The 21,933-nt window shown below is 31.2% G+C and overlaps 1 protein-coding gene across 7 annotated transcripts in view; it reads left to right on the top strand.

Moving 5' to 3' along the window:
- The first annotated feature begins 1,837 nt into the window (after positions 1-1,837).
- LOC111390107 (pre-mRNA-processing protein 40A-like) overlaps positions 1,838-21,933 on the top strand; it is a 30,530-nt gene continuing 10,434 nt past the window's right edge. For 2 of the 7 annotated variants that reach the window (XM_023015099.1, XM_023015098.1), the window contains exons 1-17: positions 1,844-2,000; positions 2,247-2,311; positions 2,733-2,798; positions 2,922-3,206; positions 3,306-3,506; positions 5,752-5,825; positions 6,144-6,213; positions 9,085-9,137; positions 9,242-9,299; positions 9,382-9,695; positions 9,774-9,843; positions 10,118-10,216; positions 10,294-10,362; positions 10,440-10,517; positions 10,614-10,700; positions 11,122-11,156; positions 11,224-11,329. In XM_023015099.1, coding sequence (XP_022870867.1) covers positions 2,279-2,311; positions 2,733-2,798; positions 2,922-3,206; positions 3,306-3,506; positions 5,752-5,825; positions 6,144-6,213; positions 9,085-9,137; positions 9,242-9,299; positions 9,382-9,695; positions 9,774-9,843; positions 10,118-10,216; positions 10,294-10,362; positions 10,440-10,517; positions 10,614-10,700; positions 11,122-11,156; positions 11,224-11,329 — 1,698 coding nt within the window. In that variant the 5' untranslated portion in view covers positions 1,844-2,000; positions 2,247-2,278. Of the gene's footprint in view, positions 2,001-2,234; positions 2,312-2,732; positions 2,799-2,921; positions 3,207-3,305; positions 3,507-5,751; positions 5,826-6,143; positions 6,214-8,580; positions 8,722-9,084; positions 9,138-9,241; positions 9,300-9,381; positions 9,696-9,773; positions 9,844-10,117; positions 10,217-10,293; positions 10,363-10,439; positions 10,518-10,613; positions 10,701-11,121; positions 11,157-11,223; positions 11,330-19,552; positions 21,513-21,933 lie in introns of those variants that run through there. The other 5 variants (XM_023015101.1, XM_023015095.1, XM_023015096.1 and 2 more) reach the window with 5 other exon arrangements.

Raw genomic sequence — 21,933 nt, 5'->3', positions numbered from 1 at the left:
GAATTATAGTCAGTCAAGAACTGTCAAAATATAAATAATTGACCAAAATGAAAAGAAATAAAAAGTGTTTGGATCTGTAATTTGAACAGCTGAAAATGTAATCCTTATAGGGTACAAAGGGATATTTTTATGAAAGACAGATGAAAATAATAAAATTACAATATACAAAACCCAACTCATAGCACAAGATTTTTCTTAAGGATCAGGAATTGATTATGAGGAAACACATTCTCCCGTAATAGATTGTGTCACAAATGCTTGATACGCACCTTATGGACGTAGTAACTACCTATTTGTACAGTTCACTAGATAGCGACATATATGAAAGTACCGGAACAATTTAAAATGTCATAAATAAATTATATATGCTCTAAAATCATGTTCTCAATTAAATTGCGAAGATTATTATATGGATTGAAACAATTCGGACGCATGTAGTTATAGCTTAGCGAATATTTGTTGAAAAAAGGTTACAAAAATGACGAATCTATCCATGTGTGTTCATAAAGAAAACAAATATTAGATTTGCAATTGTGGTAGTTAATGTTAATGATTTAAATTTAATTGGAATTTCAAAAGAACTCAACAAAAATACTGATTATTTGAAAAATAAATTTGATAGAAAGATTTGGGAAAATCAAATTCTGTCAAAGGTTGCAAATTGCACTCGACCTGATATAGTTTTTTTTTATAAATCTCCTTACGAGATATAGTTATATACCAACTAAAATATATTAAAATGGTAAACATATTTTTCGTTATCTAAAGGATACTATTAATTTGAGATTATTTTATTCTCAAAATTCGGGATCTGTTTTAGTGAGATATGTAGATGCATATTATCTATTTGATCATCATAAAGTTAAATCACAAACATAATATGTGGTTACACATGATAAAACAGTTATATCATGAAGATCCATGAAACAATAATTGATAACAACATTCTCAAATCATTTTGAAATTATTGCAATCCATGAACCAGGTCGAGAATGTGTACGATTGAGGAACATGACCCATCATTTCCAAATATCATGCAGGTTAATTTCAACAAATGATAATCCAACAATCTTGTATAAAACAATGTAACTTGTATTGCACAAATGAAAAGAGGCTATATCAAATGTAACAGGATGAAGTATATTTTTTCAAAATTCTTTCATACAAATGAGTTTTAAAAGAATGGCGACATCAATGTCCAACAAATTCACTCAAGTGACAATGTGGTCGATTTATTCACAAAAACATTGCAAACATCTACATTCAAGAAGTTGGTTCATTAGATTGAAATGCGTTGACTCAAAGATTTTCAGTGATCAATATCAGGGGAGTATCTATATTCTTTTTCCTTCACTTATGTTTTATTCCATTAAATTTTCCTAACAATGTTTTAATGAAGCAATATTTATTTTGAATACTCCAAAATAACTGTATTTTTTTTAATCAAATAAGGTTTTAACGAATCAGATATTGTAATGTGTTTATTAATAAATGATAATTGTATATCTGTAATATTTGAAATTATTATCATTGTATCCCTAATTTTATCCTATCAATATAGAATTTTGATTTTTAATAAAATATATACAAATATATTGCGTTCAGTCTATTCTCCCTCCCTCTCTCTCTCATTTTATAACAATTTATTTAATTAAATTAAACTTGTCAATTGTGACAAATTAGGGGCCTGTTTGGGTCTCATTTTTACCCAAAAATTTAATTTTTTGATCGGTATTTCACTATTTCAATCGTCATATTTGACTTCTTCCCTCACAAATGAACCACTTTTCTTCTAACAATCAAAAAATCAATTCTCAAAATCAGACTCCATATTCATGTTCTAAAATAATTGAAGTTAGATGACATTATTTCTCTGCAAGGCAATTTTACCCGAGCCTCACCCGGAGTAATCAACTCAGACTCGACTCACTTCCTGGGTTCATACACTGATTTTTACCGCAGAAAAATATCGCTTCAAATTCCCAGAGATACCTTTTTCGGTAAGTCCCCGTTCTACTATCACCAATTAGAATTTTAGATAATTCATGGGTTCTTAAAAATCAAACGTGTGTATGTGTGTGCGTGGGTTTGTTCGGTTATATATATTTTGGGGAATAGTAAATCTGGTTTCACGCCATTTATTATGCTCCTCTCCCTTTATTTGATTTAGAATTTTAAGAAATAGAAATAATATGAGTTGCCTTTTTTTTTTTTTTTTTTTTTGCTCAATGAAGTGTTATCTGAAGGTTTTGAGGAAGACTGCCTATGTACAGTAAGCATGGCAAGTAACCTCCCATCTTCTGTTGCACAGGTTGGGTTCTGAAGAGTGTGTATCTTTTGATTCTAGATATTTTATCCCGTTGTACAGTACTATATGAATTCAGGCTTAATATAGTGAGGGTTTGTTTGATTATGGTAATGTTGTAGTTCTGAATAGTTTCTTGTAAAATAAATAGACGTGGATATAACAATTGAAAAGGAGATAACTCTTTAGCTAGGTTGCTGGATAATAAATGCGGCAAGTCATAGAAAAAAATGATGTTATAGTTTGCTCCTTGAAATATCTGCTAGAAAATGGCTATCAGAGTTAAAGGACGACACATTACTGTTTTTTGAATACGTAATCTGAGTTGTTTTTATAACATAAAGAATAAGTAGTTCTAATGCTTAACAGTTCTATTTGTTCTTTTTGATGTTTTTATTCTCCTTCTGTATTTCTATTTCTTTCTCAGTCACTTTGGCTGCCTGCGGCTGGATACATGGCCCCTCAAAATTTTGGTCCTCCCTTTCCTATGCAAGTATGTTATATTACTCATTTTTTCTTCCATATTTGGTCTTCTTTATTTGTGAGTCATTTTTCCCCCGTGTGTCATAATTTTACGAAGCTTATCATGATCATATTTGATACCTATTTGCCACAGTTTCGTCCGCTAGCACCAATGCCACATGGACAGCCATTTATTCCTCCCTCTGCCACTCAGCAATTTCATCCAGTTGGACAAACACAACATGTTGGGTTGCCTCCTGGTCAAATTCAACCTCCACAGTTTTCTCAACCAATGCTGCTATTTCTGCCACAGTCTAGCCAGCCAGGGCAAACTACACCAACTTCATATGCCCAACCAAGTATGCCTATCTCATCAGTCACGCCGCAGTCTCAGCCTACTGGCCCAAGTCCTGGAGTTTCATATTCTTCCCCATACTCTGTAAGAAATGGACAAGAGTTCTTTTTTATTTTATTTTTTATTTTTTTCCCATGTTTTGGAGAGCCATTGACATCATTTTGCGTATTTTATTTTTTCCAGTTCGCTCCATCTTTTGGCCAGCCACAGAATAGCATGAACATGACATCCCAATTCCAACCTGCATTTCAAGTGTCTGCTCCCTTTGGCCCTACTGGAGGACAACCTTTGTTGCACTCTAGTCAGGGTGCTTCACTTGTGGCACCATTACAGCAAACTAGTCAACAACCTTTGGTTGCAGGCCTTACAGCTGCTACTGTGTCGGTTAGTGTCCTGACGTGCTCACTTTTAATAGAGACTTTTTCAATTGCTTTATAACATTAGTTGCCAGTTCTGTTTTTGGTTGGTGTGCTTCTAGAACACCCTGAAGACCGTTATATAATTCAAGCATCTGTTATTTAGCGTTATTCATGGGTTAACTGTAATGACTTGTCTCGCATCTAGCACGTTACTGATAAATAAATTAAAAGCATTCTGTTCTCTTTTGGCTGTTCCATGTTGGTAATGGATACAATTCCATCAGCCTGCTCCTGTAGTCTTATTTGTAAAACATCGTTCACAAATGATTCACTTATCTTATTTTTATTGAAAAATCTGGAAATATCATATATGCTACACACGCACAAGTTAAGCCCCAAATTCTAATTTTTTTTCTGTACTTATTGATTAGAGCTTTTCTTTCAGTTATATAATGAATTGTGGCATATATTGATTACAGCTTTTCTTATAGTTCTTCAATGAATTGTGGACTGTAGAAAAGAGCAATCTCATTTATATTGCATGCCTTGACCTCTTTCTCTCAGTTCAATCTTTTTTGGAAGAAAGTCTTTTTTCCTACCTGGGTTTTTACAAAATTCAACAAAAGTTGGCATTTTGGTATAAGAGCAGGATAAATTTGTGCATGAACATATTGAACTTTCATGCATTCCTGATTTCTTGCACCCTGCAGGCCCTTAATACGTAAATGCCTACCTAAAAAAAAAATAATTGTAAAATTATAAAGAAATACATATAAAAGTTACAGTTGTCTACGTTTTAAAAAATATGTTAAAAATTGTATTCTGTGGACTTATGCTTGCCATGGGACTTACCATGTTGTATTCTGTTTCGACCGTTCGGAAATGGAAATGTCTAGTCAAAACATGAGAGAAGTCCCTAAACAATCATCAACTGCGATTTAGGAACAACTTAATGAGATATGTCTTATATAATTTTTCTGTTTTAATATGTAATGCTTCTTAAAAATGAATTACTGTCTACTTTTTGTCGTCATATTTCTGTTCAAGTCCTAACTGTTGTCAAACAATCTTCTGGGATGACTAGATAATAAAATTACGTCTCAAAACTTTTATATTGAGGGAAAAATGGGCAGTGCATATGATAAGTTGCTATGACCTTGTCTCTTGTATTATTTGTATTATGCAATTTCTAACCGTGTTTTACAGAATGAGATAGATGAGAAAGAAGAAAGGAAAAGAGAGCTTGCTCCTGATGTTCCTAAGTTCTCATACCTCACTGTTGTGTGATGCTTGTGGGGCACCCATGATAGTGTCAACTGCCCTGTTTTTGTTTCATTAAAACACTATATATGGGTATATATGCCGACACTAATCAAACAATTTACCTCCAAGAACCACACAAAACATTTAGAATATTGCAAACAAATTCAACTATGGCCAAGGGGAAAAAAAAAAAAAATTTGAAATATGCCTGCATAATTTTACATTTTCTAGTTTCAAGGTCTAGTTTATTACATTCATTTTACATACCATCTCAATCCTACCATTGTCTCCACCTCAATCTCGAAGCTTGTATGAATCAATATCAAAACCCACCAAAGTGCAGTTTCACGTATGAGGATGCGAATGGTACAATGCTGTGAGCTTTGATTGCCAATAGTAACAATCTTGGAAAATTTATTATAAGGATACAAGAGTGGTAATAGCAATTATGTTTGAAAACTTTCCCTTGATATAATGAATTTTTTGTCCCTATGAATCTCATCGGCATGCATTGCTTGCGTATTGGGACACCTTTAAGGTGTTTAGTTATTGGAAAAAAAAAAAAAAAAATCATGCGTAGCTCAAATAGGTTTTTAGTGCTCTGTCTTCTCTTTCTTGGATCCTTTTAACTCTCTTTTGTGTGGCTATGTTTAGTTTGGCTTAGCATGTAACAAAGGATAAATGTGGAAATTAGGTGATTCCTGGGAAGGTCTTTTATCTTAGTTTCATCTTCCCATTTTGTTTTTGTTTCATTTACGTTTCGAGGACTTGAACTTTCTAATGAAGGATATAGTCAGTATTTATTTAGCTTCATGTGCTAATTATATTTGAAGATGCAGATAAATAGATAACCTTTAGTTCATTTCTACAATCTTTAGAATTCTGTCACAGTTTTTAGTGCCTACCTGAAAATAAATTACCTATTTTTTTGGTCTGATTTTTTCCAGTTCACTGTTTCATTTTTTTTTTTTTCCTGACCTCAGTTATTTCTTGTTTTGGAAGTTCAGGCTGATAATGGTCTTAATACCACTCAACAGACTGCTTCTGATTGGCAAGAATATCAAGCTGCTGATGGGAGAAGGTAAATTATTCACTTTGATTTCCTTCTAAAGACTTTTCTTATTTTCCAACTAATTTAATTATTATGTCAAGATGGGGAATGGTAGGCCAATATGGTGGTTTAATCGGCTGCCATTTGAATGGGAAGATTGAGCTACTGGGCTGAGAAGCTCTAGCTTACAAGTGTTACATATTGTTAGTCAATATGGAATTTGTTGATACTGCATTGTTTTAACTCTGTTACTAGTGCAATTTTATATTTACTACAATGAAATTTTAAATTATTCATATTCAATTGTCTCTGAATTGGAATTTTGAAGGGGAAATTGTGTTTATCCAGATATTTTTACAACAAAGTTACGAAGCAGTCTAGCTGGGAGAAGCCTCTTGAATTGATGACACCCTTAGAGGTTAGTCATTTCGTTGAAATGTTACTTTTCATAAAACTTGAGTGATCTCTTCTATTAATGAAATGACATTTTCTTTCTGCTTGAAATGGACAGAACTCTCATTTTCTGTATATCAAGATTTGTAGGTTCATGTAAATTGTTCGGTATTGTTGTATGCATATCTCTTTCAACTGGTTTGTAGATCTCATGGCAAATCAGTAGAAAATAGCAACTGCTCTTTATTCTCACTTTTAAGGTTGTTTCACTTTCTCAAGGCTGCCAACAATATGCTATGTAATATCATCTGTAATAATGGGATTTAATTTGTGTGAACAGTCTATTGATGCCTCTGTTGCCTAGCATTAATATTTAAGAAGTACCGATACTTGTAAACTTATTACTTACCCGTATCCGATACGTATCTAAGCTTGCGTACTCTCCGATACCCTCCGATACGTATCGGATACATGTTTCTGATTTATTTTATATATTTTTTAATTTTTTGATACGTATCAGATAGGTATTTTTTAATTTTTTTTTTTATTAAATTATTTTAGATACATATTCAATATGTTAGGACACTTGAAGAAGAATGTTATTAGTGAGTTTGAGTCTATTACTTATTGGTATAATATGGATTTATAGACCTAGTGGCTACTTCATGGTTCACATGCATTTTTACTTCAAAGCATTGCTTTGAAACTTCTTGGACAACCTTTGTCTTCATTTTGTGCACAAAGAAATTAGAGTATGCAATCTTTTGTGCACTCTATGAGAAGAAATAAAATAATTCCACAATGAGTTGAAAAATTGGTTTTCATTCATAGCAATTCTTGTCTTTTATTAAGAAAATTAGATCTCTATTCAAAAGGAAAATTTAAAATGGGGGATATTGTCGGATACTCATTTGATATTCTTGAAGGTGTTGGACTCCTTGAGGTTTCTAAACTATCATTAGATGAGCTAGAGTTGGAAATTGTTATTTTTAATGATAGTGAAGAAGCTGATGATGATGTTGAAGAAAATGAAGCTGGAACAAAGTTAAGGGTTAACGTAAATGCTTTAGTATTTTGTTTTATTTTCATTATTATGCTTTTGTTTTAATGCTTTTATATGTATGTGTGTATATATGTATATTAATGAAGCTATATTGAATTTTCTAGCATCCACGTATCCTAATTTTTTCTAAAAAAGTCGTATCGTCGTACTCGTATCGTATTCAAATTACATATCCGAATCCGTGCTTAGATTAATATCACAGTGTTTGATCTTGTTGATTATTTGACCCGGGGAAGAGTATATACATATATATACATACATACATATGTATATATATGTATGTATATATGTAAATTTCCCCCCCTTTCTTCTTGCCTCTTGGATACTAATGTGCAGGTCCTTTGAATGTTTAACAAATTTGTATTATTTGATTTTATTGTATTGGATTTGCATATAATGCCAATTTTCAATTGGTATTATGGAAGTCTATTATCATTTCTTTAATCGTGAAACATGAGTTATGATGCCCAAGAAGTTCTACTATCACAAATTCAACTCATATTTGCAAGTTTCAATTAACTAAGTGGATAGATGGAAACGAATCACTCATACCAAATTGACTGCCCTGGCAATCTCATAGTATGATGACTCTGTTGCTATTTTGTGTTACTGTTTAGTGCTGTTAATTTCATTTTATCCTTTTTCTACGAATCTTTTCTGCAGCACAGTGAAAATGACATTTATGGTCTCAATTCTTTCGTATGAGTCTGCTTTAATCATTGTGTGAACAATTCTGTTGTTAAATTTGCTGTGAGCTGCTATAAATTCCTCTTCATCATCTTTCAATGAAAGCCTCCTTAGGAGTTTGTAGTATATTTAGCTGCAAAAGGTTATAGTAGCACCAACTAAAATAATAGGTAGCCTTGAGATTCTATTGATATATGGAAACTCTTGCTTAAAGTTTGGAGCACAACCTTCTATAAATTTGTACTAATGATGAAAATCTGTCATTAATTGTGACTATAATGGCTCCTTTTGACTGAATTCCTGTGTTTTTTCCATATATTATGGGAAATTTATGTGACTAAAGAGGGAAAAAAGGGAAAAAAGATCAATGGCAGAATCTCTATCATGAAAAGGTTTTTGTCCCTTTTTTTTTCAACATAAAACTTGTACTTAATAATGTTATCTGAATATATTCCTGTCAATGAAACTGGTTGGTATGCGATGCATTGACATGGAAGTGGTGCATTAGTGGTCATTTTATATATATATATTTTTATCCTTTTTATGTTAATATCTATTGGACTGCCAATAATGATTGACCATAAGAGTTCTATAAGAAGTTAGGAATAATAACTCCTCAAAGTTATTGATGTATGTTCCCAGGTCGACGAGTATTATGCTTCTGTGAACATTTGTTTCTGAAGTCGAGGTTCTACTTTAGTTCATTGGGATAGACAGCAAGGACATTCATGGATGGAATTAGGGTGTGCATGATGACTTGGAACTGAAATGCTGTCTTCCACTGTAATTCCAATTTTTTATGCTTATTTGCTTCTATTTGCAGCCATTTATGTATTCTCTTCATTTGAAATGTGTGCATTTTTTCTAGTGGAATCATGTCTTGGTTTCCATGTGTTTAACATTTGGTTAGTCTCATATATTTGTAATGATCATTGATACTTACATTTGTTAATGGATTTTGGATGGACAGCGCAGGTGACATATCTTTTTTCTCTCCATTTTCAATTTTAATAAATATTTCAAACATGGCTTTAACTTTATGCGTCAAATAAATACTGGCATTGCAGTTCTGGAAATGTAAATACTGTCTACTTTGTTAGAAAGACTTACTTGAACTTATCTGCTTGAGCATTTGTGCATTAACAGAGAGCTGATGCCTCAACTGTTTGGAAAGAGTTCACAACTCCTGAGGGTAGAAAGTGAGTGTAATTATAGTGTATATGTCTTTTTAGCTTTTTCTGTAGTAAATTTCTTGACTTAGTCGATTTATATTTGTGAACTGAGCTCAATGGGCCTTTTACAGGTATTACTACAACAAGGAAACAAAGCTATCTAAATGGACAATACCTGATGAATTGAAGGTTTTCACTAGAAATAATGCACTTGTATGATTACTTTCTTATTTTATTCTCGTGGACTTACTTTTGCAATATGTGCTTCCAGTTGGCCCGTGAAGAGGCTGAAAAGGAAGCTGCCCAGGGAGCAGATACTAACTCTACTGAACCAGCATTTTCTACAGGCACCTCTGCTGAACGACTATCTGCTGCTGTCACCACAGTCAGTTCCACCAACACAACAATGTTTCCTGTCTCTTCAAGCCCTGTTCCAGCGGCCTCCATTACTGATACTATTGCTTCTCCAGTGATGGTTTCTGGATCATCAGCCACCCCCACGATACACACTGCTTCCACAAGTGCGGCTGGTGTGCCCTTAGCTGGAGAAACAGTTGTGCCATCACCTTCTAATTCAACACCAGTGTATGAAATTCTTTAATAGAATTGGCTTTCACAATTTGTTTCAAGAGTTTCCCTTCTATGGTCACTTGTCCATTTCAGGAGCAACATGGAAAGTTCATCCTCCAATGTTGAGACTTCACGGGGTGGGGCTTCTTTTCTGGATATTGAGGTATGGATGGCCTCTTAAACAGTTCTACGGTTGTGCTACTCATCCTATATTAAGCAGAGTGGGAAAGCTCAATAACAGACTACATTGAATATTTAAATTTCTTTCTGCCTTTCACATTGCACTTCCCTTGATGGTTGCATGCCAGCCTTTGACCCTTTTTAATATGCTTGTGAGATTGGTACATAGATTGAAGAAAATATACATGTTTGATATATGGAGGAGTCAGCAAGTGGAGAAGTAATAATACATTGTAAATTGAGTATAACTACTGCAGGAGGCAAAGAAGGGAATGGCTGTTGCTGGAAAAATAAATGTAACTCCAGTGGAAGAGAGACAATTGGATGATGAACCCACGGTATTTGCTAACAAGCAGGTATGAAATTTGAAATACTTCTGTTCACATTTGATGGAAGGAGAGAGATTTATGAGTTTTATATCACTTCTATTCAGGAGGCAAAAAATGCATTCAAAGCACTATTAGAATCTGCAAATGTTGAGGCTGATTGGAGTTGGGAGCAGGTAAATTTAATGTATTCCTCTGGTCTTCCATATATGTCCTTGGAGTGCTAATAATTGATATTGAGATGCCATATCAGGCCATGCGAATCATAATTAATGACAAACGATATGCTGCACTGAAAACTCTTGGTGAGCGGAAACAAGCGTTCGATGAGGTGATTGATTTATTGAACATAATGTTAATTCAAAGTTGTTACTGTTCAGTTCCTTTGTGTAACCTATAAAATTGGTCTTTTTGTTTTACTTGATAGTACTTGATGCAAAGAAAAAAATTGGAGGCTGAAGAGAGACGTCTCAGGCAGAGAAAAGTGAAGGAGGAGTTCACAAATATGTTGGAAGTAAGCATTAAAGTACTTTTGGTATTTTCATTCTTGGTGCTGTAGGTGCAATGGCTTCTTTTATTGCTATTACTATCATTAAACATTCAAGATGTCATGTAATGCCTTTTTATGAACCAATATCTGTTGTTCGAGACAATCCTTCATTTGGTGCTTCCGAGATCAATAAAATTTAGGTATTAGACATAGTCAGTGTGACATGTAGATAGCCAACAATATAGGGGTCGTACAAGTTGGAAAACGAAAAATTATGCAGGTGATAGCATACACAGAAAACATTTTTTAGTTACTTCATTATTATATAATTGTTGTGCTATGATGTTGGCAATAAAACTTCTTTTGCTTTTGCATTTACCCAACCTATCTCTTTGCAATGTGTGTCTCATTGGATGGATAATTTGAGTTGTTTATTTCCTCTTAGGAATGTGAAGAACTTACACCATCCACCCGCTGGAGGTATGTCTCTTTTTTACTTAGATGACAGGGAAAGGAATTTCTTATTTGAATCTTATATATCAACCAGCAAAGCAGCGGCAAAGTTTGAAGGCGATGAGCGTTTCAAGGCTGTTGAACGAGAAGCTGATCGTGAGGATCTGTTTAGGAACTACTTGGTAGATCTTCAGAAAAAGGTAAACAATTCTTGTCATGATTGCGATTTTTGTGTTCAGATTAGATTAATTATTTATGCCAATGTAATATTTTCATGTCATCAATGTGCCCCAGATGAAATAGATATTTATTTATTTATTTTTGCTTCTTTTAAGCTCAAAGAGAGCTGTGTGCATGTAATTTGTGTTTTCTTGTGGGTTGGGGTGGGAAACAATTAAACGTTGACAATAGGAAGTCTATACATATTTATCTGATTACTTCTGCTACAACTTTAAGGTTGCAAACCCAAGTGCAGGTTGTCGCAAGTAGTAAACTCGGAAGTCCGAGGTCGAACCACAGAGAATTGGAAGGAAATAAACTATTCTATGAGTGGTAAATGGTTGGTGGAAATACGATGGAGAAAAGCACTATAGCGTGGGGGATTCACTTCGGCTAAATGGGTAGAAATTGCTCTTGATATTATATTTAACTCATATGAAAATCAACTAAGGAGTGATCTCATATGGAAGATAAAACATTGATTGCAAGTATACTAAAAGATAGATCTTGATAATTGTTTAAGAGAATATGTCAAAATAAGTTATTGGTATGTAAGATTATCTAAGCATTTATTGTGCTAAAATTGTCAACAATAAATCAAAGTCTTTAACAAACCAAAACTATTTGTAGAACATATATTTCAACCAAGTAAGAAGATGAATATTGAAGAGCAAAGTGAAAGATCAAAGACAATACTATATATTTACCAAAGTTTCACCCCTAGCTTTAGCTAATGGTTTAGAAATATATAATGAAATGTTACAAAGAAAATGAAGGAAACTAGAATATGATGAAGAGGAGTTGATTCTCAAAATCTTGGTCAAGGTCCTCTTTTATAGGCAAAGGAATATCCAAAATGTAAGTGGACGATGCAACTTATTTCTGTCCAGCTTCAAGACAGTTGGAACATGCAACTTGATGCCAATTTTCAGATACTTTGTGCTGTGAATTTGAACTTTTGATCAACAGATAAATTGTTGCCAATTGAGTTATCTTTCCATTGGTTCATATTTCACGTCCATTGGATCTCTAAAACTCCAGATATGGTCAAAACAATGAGTGCTGCTTTATGTAGAAAAGCTGTATTCGGCAGATAACAAGTTGTACTTTGCACGGTAATTTTGGCTGCCTTGTGATACGAATTTGACTTCTTGCAAAACATGAAAGTTATAGATACATGCCTTATCTTTCCAATCAAACTTGAATCACCTTGGTTCAATGTCTGCAGCTCAAGTTATGATCATTTTACCGACAGCTGCTTCTTGCTTGAGACAGCTCACTATTCTTGACTTTTCAACATTTTTTTCTTCCACTTGCTCCACTTGTTCTACCTTAGAAATACATGTAAAATACATCAAATAAATACGTTTTCAAAAGTATAATACTCATGCCGACATGTATGTAATTACGTATTTCAATTAATTGCATTTTTAAACATGTATTTATGAAAATTGAATTTACAGCAAGAGAATTAAAATTAGAGACTAACATTAGTGAATTTAAACAAATTGAATGTAAAATGCCTTGTAAATGATATATCTTTGAAGCACTTTTAGACACTAATCACACTCCCTAACCAGGATATTGCTAGTCTCAAGCAATATAATTTCAAAATTACTTCAAATGAAATAGCTTGTCACTTGTCTCAGGATTTGAAAATGCTTAACAAAAGATTTCTAAGGTTTGCTGCCAAAACATAGTCTAACTTGTTTAATGCTCGACCAACGTGTGTGTGTGTATAATCAATTCAATTAATCACATACTTTTTCAAATTGGATTCATCCCAACCCTCAATGGTCAATTGTCTCTCATCTCGTTGGATGCACACCCTCAAACTTGATTTTGTGACTATTTTTTCACGGTGTGATTTATGGTTAAATTTATATACTATTACTCACCCTCTCTAATTTGGTTAGATTTTACTAATTGTAGCTCAATATATCAATAAATGAGGATTCTTCTTAATTTTGACTGATTCAACCTCCAAGAATCAACTAAGCTACTAATCCCTTATCAAATGTCTAATTCTCTAAAATAAGTGTTTGAGACTTAATCAAGGCATGTAGTGCGTCTTCTGTCTCATGCACCTGCCCTTTTTTATTATTATTATTATTATTTTTTTTCAAGTTTGCCGTGCATATTCTGTTTTATGCACTAGCCTGATCTCTTTTTATGTATATAATTATCTTCATTTGGCTTCACAACATAGCAGTGTTTTCCCTTCTACGCAATGATTAGTGCAATGCCCCTCATTAAACACTTATTCTCGAAAATCAATCTTTAACTTAATATTTTCACCTAATTATAATCTCATTGGTCTTAAGCAATCCACACAAAATTTAACACACATAGAATCCATATCTATCTTAATATCTCCCTACAACAGTTCAACCACCCCCAAACTATCCTAGAGTTTGTTTAGTTGGAATTTTTTTTTTTTTTGGGTCATAATTAATTCTACATATTCTATATATATATATGTATATATATATATATGTATATATATCTTCAGTCCAGTAAGGGAAAGAAAAAATGGTGGCCCAAGATAGTCAAGATTGTTTATTTCTTCAAGAATCACAAGACCCTAATCCAGATACTGTTTCTTTAGAAAAGATTTTTGAAAAAATTGAAGAAATCCAGAAGCAATCCAAAAAAGATGAAAGAACTTCTTCCAGAAAAAAGAAAAAGATTAAAAAGAAGAAAAATGATGAAGGATTAAAAGAACAAATTAGAGAAGCAGTCAATCAAGCATTTGAGACAATCTTAAAAAAGAACCATGGAGAAGAAAGAAATTTCAGAATGCCCAGATCAAAAAGAAAAAGATGAAGCCAGTAATTCCAGACTTTCAGATGAAGACGAAGATCTACAGAACGAATGATACAATAATTCAGACAGTGGAATGTCATTTTCATCAGTGGCACACTACAATCTTGATACGTGATAAAGATCTTCAATAATGCATAACAAGACAAATCTGAAAGAAGACTTTTTATCATTATACTGTAGACTTTTAGAATAAATTTTCATTATTGTTGTATTATTAGAAAAGGTGTCGGGACTTTTTGAAAAGAGAAAAGATTCCCATTTGAATTTTTAGACATTTGATAGACCTTTTTGTAAAGTTGGTGGAAATCTTGTAAAAGAAAAATTCCCAACTGTAGACCTTTAGAATTTTTAGTAAAAAATCCTATTCAGTACCCTCCTTAGTTTTCTATAAATCTTTCTTAAGAATCATATATAAATCCTTTTTTTTTTTCACATTTAAATTTTCACCACCTATGACATATAAACTTGAACTTGATTCCTTTTTATAAGGTTACCCGTGGCACTCCCTTATAAAATTCTTATATTAATTTTTTCCCTTTCCCCAGTATTTTTAGAAAACATCAAAAGGCTCACTCCGGCCAAAAGTTTTCACCTATCTGGGTCACTCAGGATTAACCTAAAAACAGTATGATTTCTAGAAATCAAGTTATGCTTTTATTATATGCATAGGATGAAATGATAAACATCACATATATTTACTTAACAAAAACATAAAAATACAAAAACATGAATATAAAAGAGTAAAATATAATTTAGGGATTTATAAATTCATCTTTAAAAGATTTACGACTAAGGATTTCCCTTTCGGGAAGTCCCCAAAGTTCTAAAATAAACTTAAAAGAATAAGAATACAAGAATACCTTCAATATTCACAAGAATGTTTCAGCTATATAATATTTTTTAGATTGAGAATTTTTCTGGGGGAGAGGTTTCAAGGTTTTTTAGATAGCAGAGGTTGTAAACTTCTGCCTAAACCGAATGAAACTTATTCTTTAAATAGGAAAATTCTTGGGAGCAAAAAGTCTAATCTATCCTTGAGAAAGGCACACGTTTCATCGAGAAACTTCTGGCTATTCTAAAATCTAACAAGTGGCAAAAGTTTCTATGTCTTTTTACTAAAAATTCTAAAGGTCTACAGTTGGAAATCTTTCTTTCACAAGATTTTCACCAACTTTACAAAAAGGTCTATCAAATGTCTAAAAATTCAAATGGGAATCTTTTCTCTTTTCAAAAAGTCCCAACACCTTTTTTAATAATACAACAATAATGAAAATTTATTTTAAAAGTCTACAGTATAATGATAAAGTTTTCTTTCAGATTTATCTTGTTATGCATTATTGAGGATCTTTATCACATATCAAGATTGTGGTGTGCCACTGATGAAAATGACATTCCACTGTTTGAATTATTGTATCCTTCGTTCTGTGGATCTTCGTCTTCATCTGAAAGTCTGGAATTACTGACTTCATCTTTTTCTTTTTGATCTGGGCATTCTGAAATTTCTTTCTCTTCTCCATGGTTCTTTTTTAAGATTGTCTCAAATGCTTGATTGACTACTTCTCTAATTTGTTATTTTAATCTTTCATCATTTTTCTTCTTCTTAATTTTTTTCTTTTTTCTGGAAGAAGTTCCTTCATCTTTTTTGGATTACTTTTGGAATTCTTCAATTTTTTCAAAAATCTTTTCTAAAGAAACAGTATCTGAATTAGGGTCTTGTGATTCTTGAAGAAATAAATAGTCTTGACTATCTTGGGCCATCATTTTTTCTTTTCCTTTACTGGACTGAATTTTTTCTTATATAAAGCACAGATTTTAAATATTACAGTACATGATCCACAGACATGGAATAATGTAATAGATGTATGGAAAAAAATACTATAATAAGACATTATATTAGAAATTTTTGAGAAATGGAAGCTTTAGATACGTATAGATACTTAGAAACATTTTTAAGAGAAAGTGTAAAAATTATGTGGGAAGCATTCAAATTAGAAAAGAAAGAAGAATTTGAACAATTAATTAATATGGAAAGCAATCCCTATAATTTTGTTAATAAAATACAAATATTAATAACAGGAGCAGACCCAAATTCAGGACATATGAGTATACAAAGAAAAGCTATGAGAGACTTAGAACAACTTAGTCTTTATAAATGGACTAAAGGAAGATATGTTAAGAACTTTTTAAATGAATACCATTACTTAACTTCAATATCAGGAAACACATTTAATCAAGAAATCGGTAATAAACTATTTCATAAATTACCAGGACCATTAGGACTAGAGACTACAGATAAATGGAATAATTTACTAGCAGTAAAAGAAGAATCAGAAAAACAATGGAGTATAGGACAAAGAATACAACATGTAATAAGATGCTTAGAAGATAAATGTGTAAAGTTACAAATTCAAAAACAATTTAAAAAGACAGACTATAAATTCTGTAAAGATATTTTTACCCCACAAACTTATGGAGCCTCTAGTTCAAGAAAAAATAAATATAGTAATAAAGAAAGAAAGAATAAAAGATCTTTTAAGAAAAGATACTTTCTTAGAAAATCTAATAAGAGAAAATCATACTTAGATAAAAAAGACATGTGAGAAAATTTAAACAAGAAAGAATTTATAAGAATAGACTTAGTTGTTATGTTTGTAACAGTAATGGACATTTATCTAAGACTTGTCTAAAAAGAATAAATAATTATGATAAGAAGAGTACATTAATAGAATGTACTAATGAAAATTTAATACAATTAGATGAATATATCTCAGATAAAGAATCTATTTATAGTATTATATTAATAGAAGATAAAAATTTAGAAGAAAATAAAGAATCTGATTATGAAATAATAGATGAATTCTCTAATATAAGATTACAAGAAGAATTAGAATCAGAAGAACTTAATTTAATGAATAGCATGATTATAGAATGTTTACATAATTGGCAAAAATATAAAGGAGCAGATAATATAACTTGTTATTTATGTAATTGGTACCCAGTAAGAAAGCTTAAAGCTAAATGCTTAGAATGTTATAAAGAAACATGTATAAAATGTTTAGAAGAAAAGAATCTTATTGAAAAAGAAGAGGTCAATTCAGAAATTTTAAAAGAAAGAATTGAAATATCAGAAATAAAAATTCTTAGAAAAAGAATAGAAAGTTTAGAAGAAATGCAAAAATTTATAATAAATAAGATAGAAATATTAGAATATAATAATAAAGGAAAAACAATAGAAATAGAAGAACAAAGTCAAAGTACAGAATATAAAGAAAAAGAGTATGTTCAGGTAATATGTAATTCAGAAAAACTTAAAAGTATTAAGGTAAAATGTTACATAAGAATAGGACAATATGAAATAAAATGCTTAGGTCTAATAGACTCAGGATGCAGTAATTGTATAATTAATAAGAAATTAATACCAAAACAATGCATAACATATTCAGACAAACCAATAGAAGCACAATAAATGGATGGAGAACTTTATACTTATACAGAATTATTACAATCAAATAGTAAGATTAGTTTTGAGACAAACTGTGGTAGAAGTATAGAATATACTTTACCAAAAGAATCAGTTTGGGTTAGACCTTTAAACATTAAAGATACAGATTTTATTATAAGATTAAGTTTTTTATTAAAAGATAATGGAAGTATTACAATTACTAAAAATTTTTTACATTTGCAAAAATATACATTATTTACACCAATACAGACTACCTGTTTTCCATCAGAGTGCATAGAGAAGCGTGGAGCTAGTAATAGTAATAGTTGTAAGTAAAAAAGAAAGAGAATGTCAATTAATAGAGGAAGATAATTTAGAAGAAATAAATTTTGAAGAAGAAATTTTAGAAATAGATTTTGGAACCATGGAACTAATTGATAATGAAAAGATTTATGATATGTTAATCACAGAACAAGAAATAGAAAATTTAATATCTAGATTAGAAAAAATAGAAATAATAGGAGAAAATGTTTTAAAATACTGGGAGAAAGATAAAATATTATGCGAATTAAAAATTAAAAATCCAGAATATATAATTAAAACTAAAAACATAGAAGCTACAAATTTAGATTTAGAAGACTTTAAAATACATATAAAAGAACTATTGGAACTAGGAGTAATTAAAAAATCAGAAAGTCCTCATAGATCAGCAGCCTTTATAGTTAGAAAACATTTAGAAATTGTTAGAGGAAAAAGTAGAATGGTAATTAATTATAAAAGACTTAATGATAATATTATAGATGATGCTTATAACATACCAGATAAAACAGTTTTAATAAATAAAATCCAAGACTGCAAAATTTTTAGTAAATTTGATTTAAAGTCAGGATTTTGGCAAGTAAAAATGCATCCAGAAAGTATTAAATGGACAGTTTTTACTTGTCCAGAAGGACATTTTGAATAGCTTGTAATGTCATTTGGAATTAAGAATGCACCAAGTATTTTCCAAAGAAAAATGGAAAGTATTTTTAATAAACATAGTTTGTAATAGTATACATAGATGACATCTTAGTATTTAGTAAAAATAAACAAGAACGTAGAGGACATTTACAAATAGTATTTTCAGAATTTATTAAACATGGTTTAATAATCAGTAAAAAGAAAATGATTTTATTTAAAGAATTTATCAATTTCTTAGGAGTTAATATAGGAGAAGGTAAAATTAAGTTACAACCCCATATTGTTAAGAAAGCTTTAGAATTTTCAGACAAACTAGAAGACTTAAAACAAATCCAAAATTTTTTAGGATTAGTAAATTATGCTAGACCATTTATAAAAGATTTGGGAAAAATAGCAAGACCCTTATATGCAAAGACATCTCCTACAGGACAAAGATTTTTTAATCAAGAAGACATAAAATTAGTTCAACAAATAAAAGAAAAAATAAAAATTTTGCCAGAATTGGCTATGCCATTAGATTCAGAATATTTAATTATAGAAACAGATAGAAGTATGACAGGATGGGAAGCTATATTAATATGCAAACCCAATAAATATACTGATAAAAGTACAGAAAAAATTTGTAGGTACAATAGTGGAAATTATAAAGAAAAAGAAAATTTAAGTAGCATAGATGTAGAATTATTAGCTATAAATTATGTATTAGATAGTTTTGAATTATTTATTATATCTAAGAAAGAAATAACTATAAGAACAGACTGTGTAGCCATAGTTTCTTTTGTTAATAAAATGAAAATAGATTCAAGAAGAAGTAGTAGAAGAAGGTGGTTAAACTTTATAGATAGAATTACAAATACAGGAATTAATATAGAATTTGAGCATATTAAAGGTAGTGATAATAAAGTGGCAGACATACTAAGTAGAATAATAATAGATAGAAATTATTAAATTTGTTTAACATAATTTTGTTATACAGATGACAAGATCAAGGTCTATAAGACCAGAAATTCCACCTGGGAATTCATTTGCATCAAGATCTTTACCACAGACTCCATTTAACCAGAACAGACCAATGTTACAAGACAAGTTAAGGTTTGAAAACCAAGAACTTATAGTTTTTCCCAATAGTAATATTTCTTTTAAAATTTTACCACATATTTCATCTAGAGAAGAAAAACGTATTTTAGATAATTTATGGATTTCATATAATAAGAATCCAAAAGATCAAAAATATTTTCTTGCATGCATGAATGCATTGTCAGAACATTTTAGTCAGAACAAGCAAAGATTTAAATTTTATATTGTTATTAAAGGTAAAAATCCAGGAATTTTCCATTCTTGGATAGAAGTCTTAGATTGCATTAAAAATTTTCCAGATTCTCTTTACAAAGGTTTTACAAATTTTCAAGAAGCATTAGATGCAGCAAGACAGCATATAGAAATAAATTTTTATTTATCTCATTCTTTAAAAAATTACTCAGACCCTCCATTAGACTTCTCTCCAAGTAAAGATCAGAATATTTTCTGCCAACACTGTGAGTGTATGCAAAGAAATTACAAAGTTATCAATGAAGCCAATCAGAACCTTTCACTAGAAAGAACCCAACTCCAAAAGAAAGTGGTCCAACTAGAAAAAGAGATTTTGGATCTAAAAGTCCATTATCCAACAGGTACTATGGAGCCCAAGAAGTCCATAGCTAGTCCAGCCCAAACGGTAGCTGGTAAAGACTTATCAAATCCGTTGAAGGTTGTGGACTTACCAAAAGCCCAACAGACTCAGGGGACTGTTGATTCCTCTACTAAAAAAGATAATTAGACTCAGCAGACTGATAAATCTGCTACAGAAAAAGGTAAAGAGATTTGGGATCTTTTAGGACAGCCCAGTGGAAAATTTGATTATTTAGTTAAATATAGTTCACCAGAACATTTTTCACCAGAACATTTTTCAAATAATCCAGAATTTTCACAAGCCCAAGAAATTCAGTCCAGCAAGGGAAAAGAAAAAATGGTGGCCCGAGATAGTCAAGACTGTTTATTTCTTCAAGAATCACAAGACCCTAATCCAGATACTGTTTCTTTAGAAAAGATTTTTGAAAAAATTGAAGAATTCCAAAAGCAATCCAAAAAAGATGAAGGAATTTTTTCCAGAAAAAAGAAAAAGATTAAGAAGAAGAAAAATGATGAAGGATTAAAAGAACAAATTAGAGAAGCAGTCAATCAAGCATTTGAGACAATCTTAAAAAAGAATCATGGAGAAGAGAAAGAAATTTCAGAATGCCCAGATCAAAAAGAAAAAGATGAAGCCAGTAATTCCAGACTTTCAGATGAAGACGAAGATCCACAGAACGAAGGATACAATAATTCAGACAGTGGAATGTCATTTTCATTAATGGCACACCACAATCTTGATACGTGATAAAGATCCTCAATAATGCATAACAAGACAAATCTGAAAGAAGACTTTTTATCATTATACTGTAGACTTTTAGAATAAATTTTCATTATTGTTGTATTATTAGAAAAGGTGTCGGGACTTTTTGAAAAGAGAAAAGATTCCTATTTGAATTTTTAGACATTTGATAGACCTTTTTGTAAAGTTGGTGGAAATCTTGTAAAAGAAAGATTCCCAACTATAGACCTTTAGAATTTTTAGTAAAAAGACATAAAAACTTTTGTCACTTGTTAGATTTTAGAATGGCCAGAAGTTTCTCGGTGAAACGTGTGCCTTTCTCAAGGATAGATTGGACTTTTTGCTCCCAAGAATTTTTCTATTTAAGGAATGAGTTTCATTCGATTTAGGCAGAAGTTTACAATCTGTGTACTCTCTGCTATCTAAAAAACCTTGAAACCTCTTCCCCAGAAAAATTCTCAATCCAAAAAATATTGTATAGCTGAAACATTCTTGTGAATATTGAAGGTATTCTTGTATTCTTATTCTTTTAAGTTTATTTTAGAACTTTAGGGACTTCCCGAAAGGGAAATCCTTAGTTGTAAATCTTTTAAAGATGAATTTATAAATCTCTAAATTATATTTTACTCTTTTATATTCATGTTTTTGTATTTTTATGTTTTTGTTAAGTAAATATTTGTTATGTTTATCATTTCATCCTATGCATATAATAAAAGCATAACTTGATTTCTAGAAGCCATACTGTTTTTAGGTTAATCCTGAGTGACCCAGATAGGTGAAAACTTTTGGCCGGAGTGAGCCTTTTGATGTTTTCTAAAAATGCTGGGGGAAAGGGAAAAAATTAATCTAAGAATTTTATAAGGGAGTGCCACGGGTAACTTTATAAAAAGGAATCAGGTTCAAGTTTATATGTCATAGGTGGTGAAAATTTAAATGTGAAAAAAAAA

This window comes from Olea europaea, unplaced genomic scaffold (genome assembly GCF_002742605.1).
Source record: "Olea europaea var. sylvestris unplaced genomic scaffold, O_europaea_v1 scaffold65, whole genome shotgun sequence".
NCBI classification, from domain to species: Eukaryota; Viridiplantae; Streptophyta; class Magnoliopsida; order Lamiales; family Oleaceae; genus Olea; species Olea europaea.
Note: the sequence above shows the minus strand (reverse complement) of the source record. Positions and strands in the feature narration are given on the sequence as shown.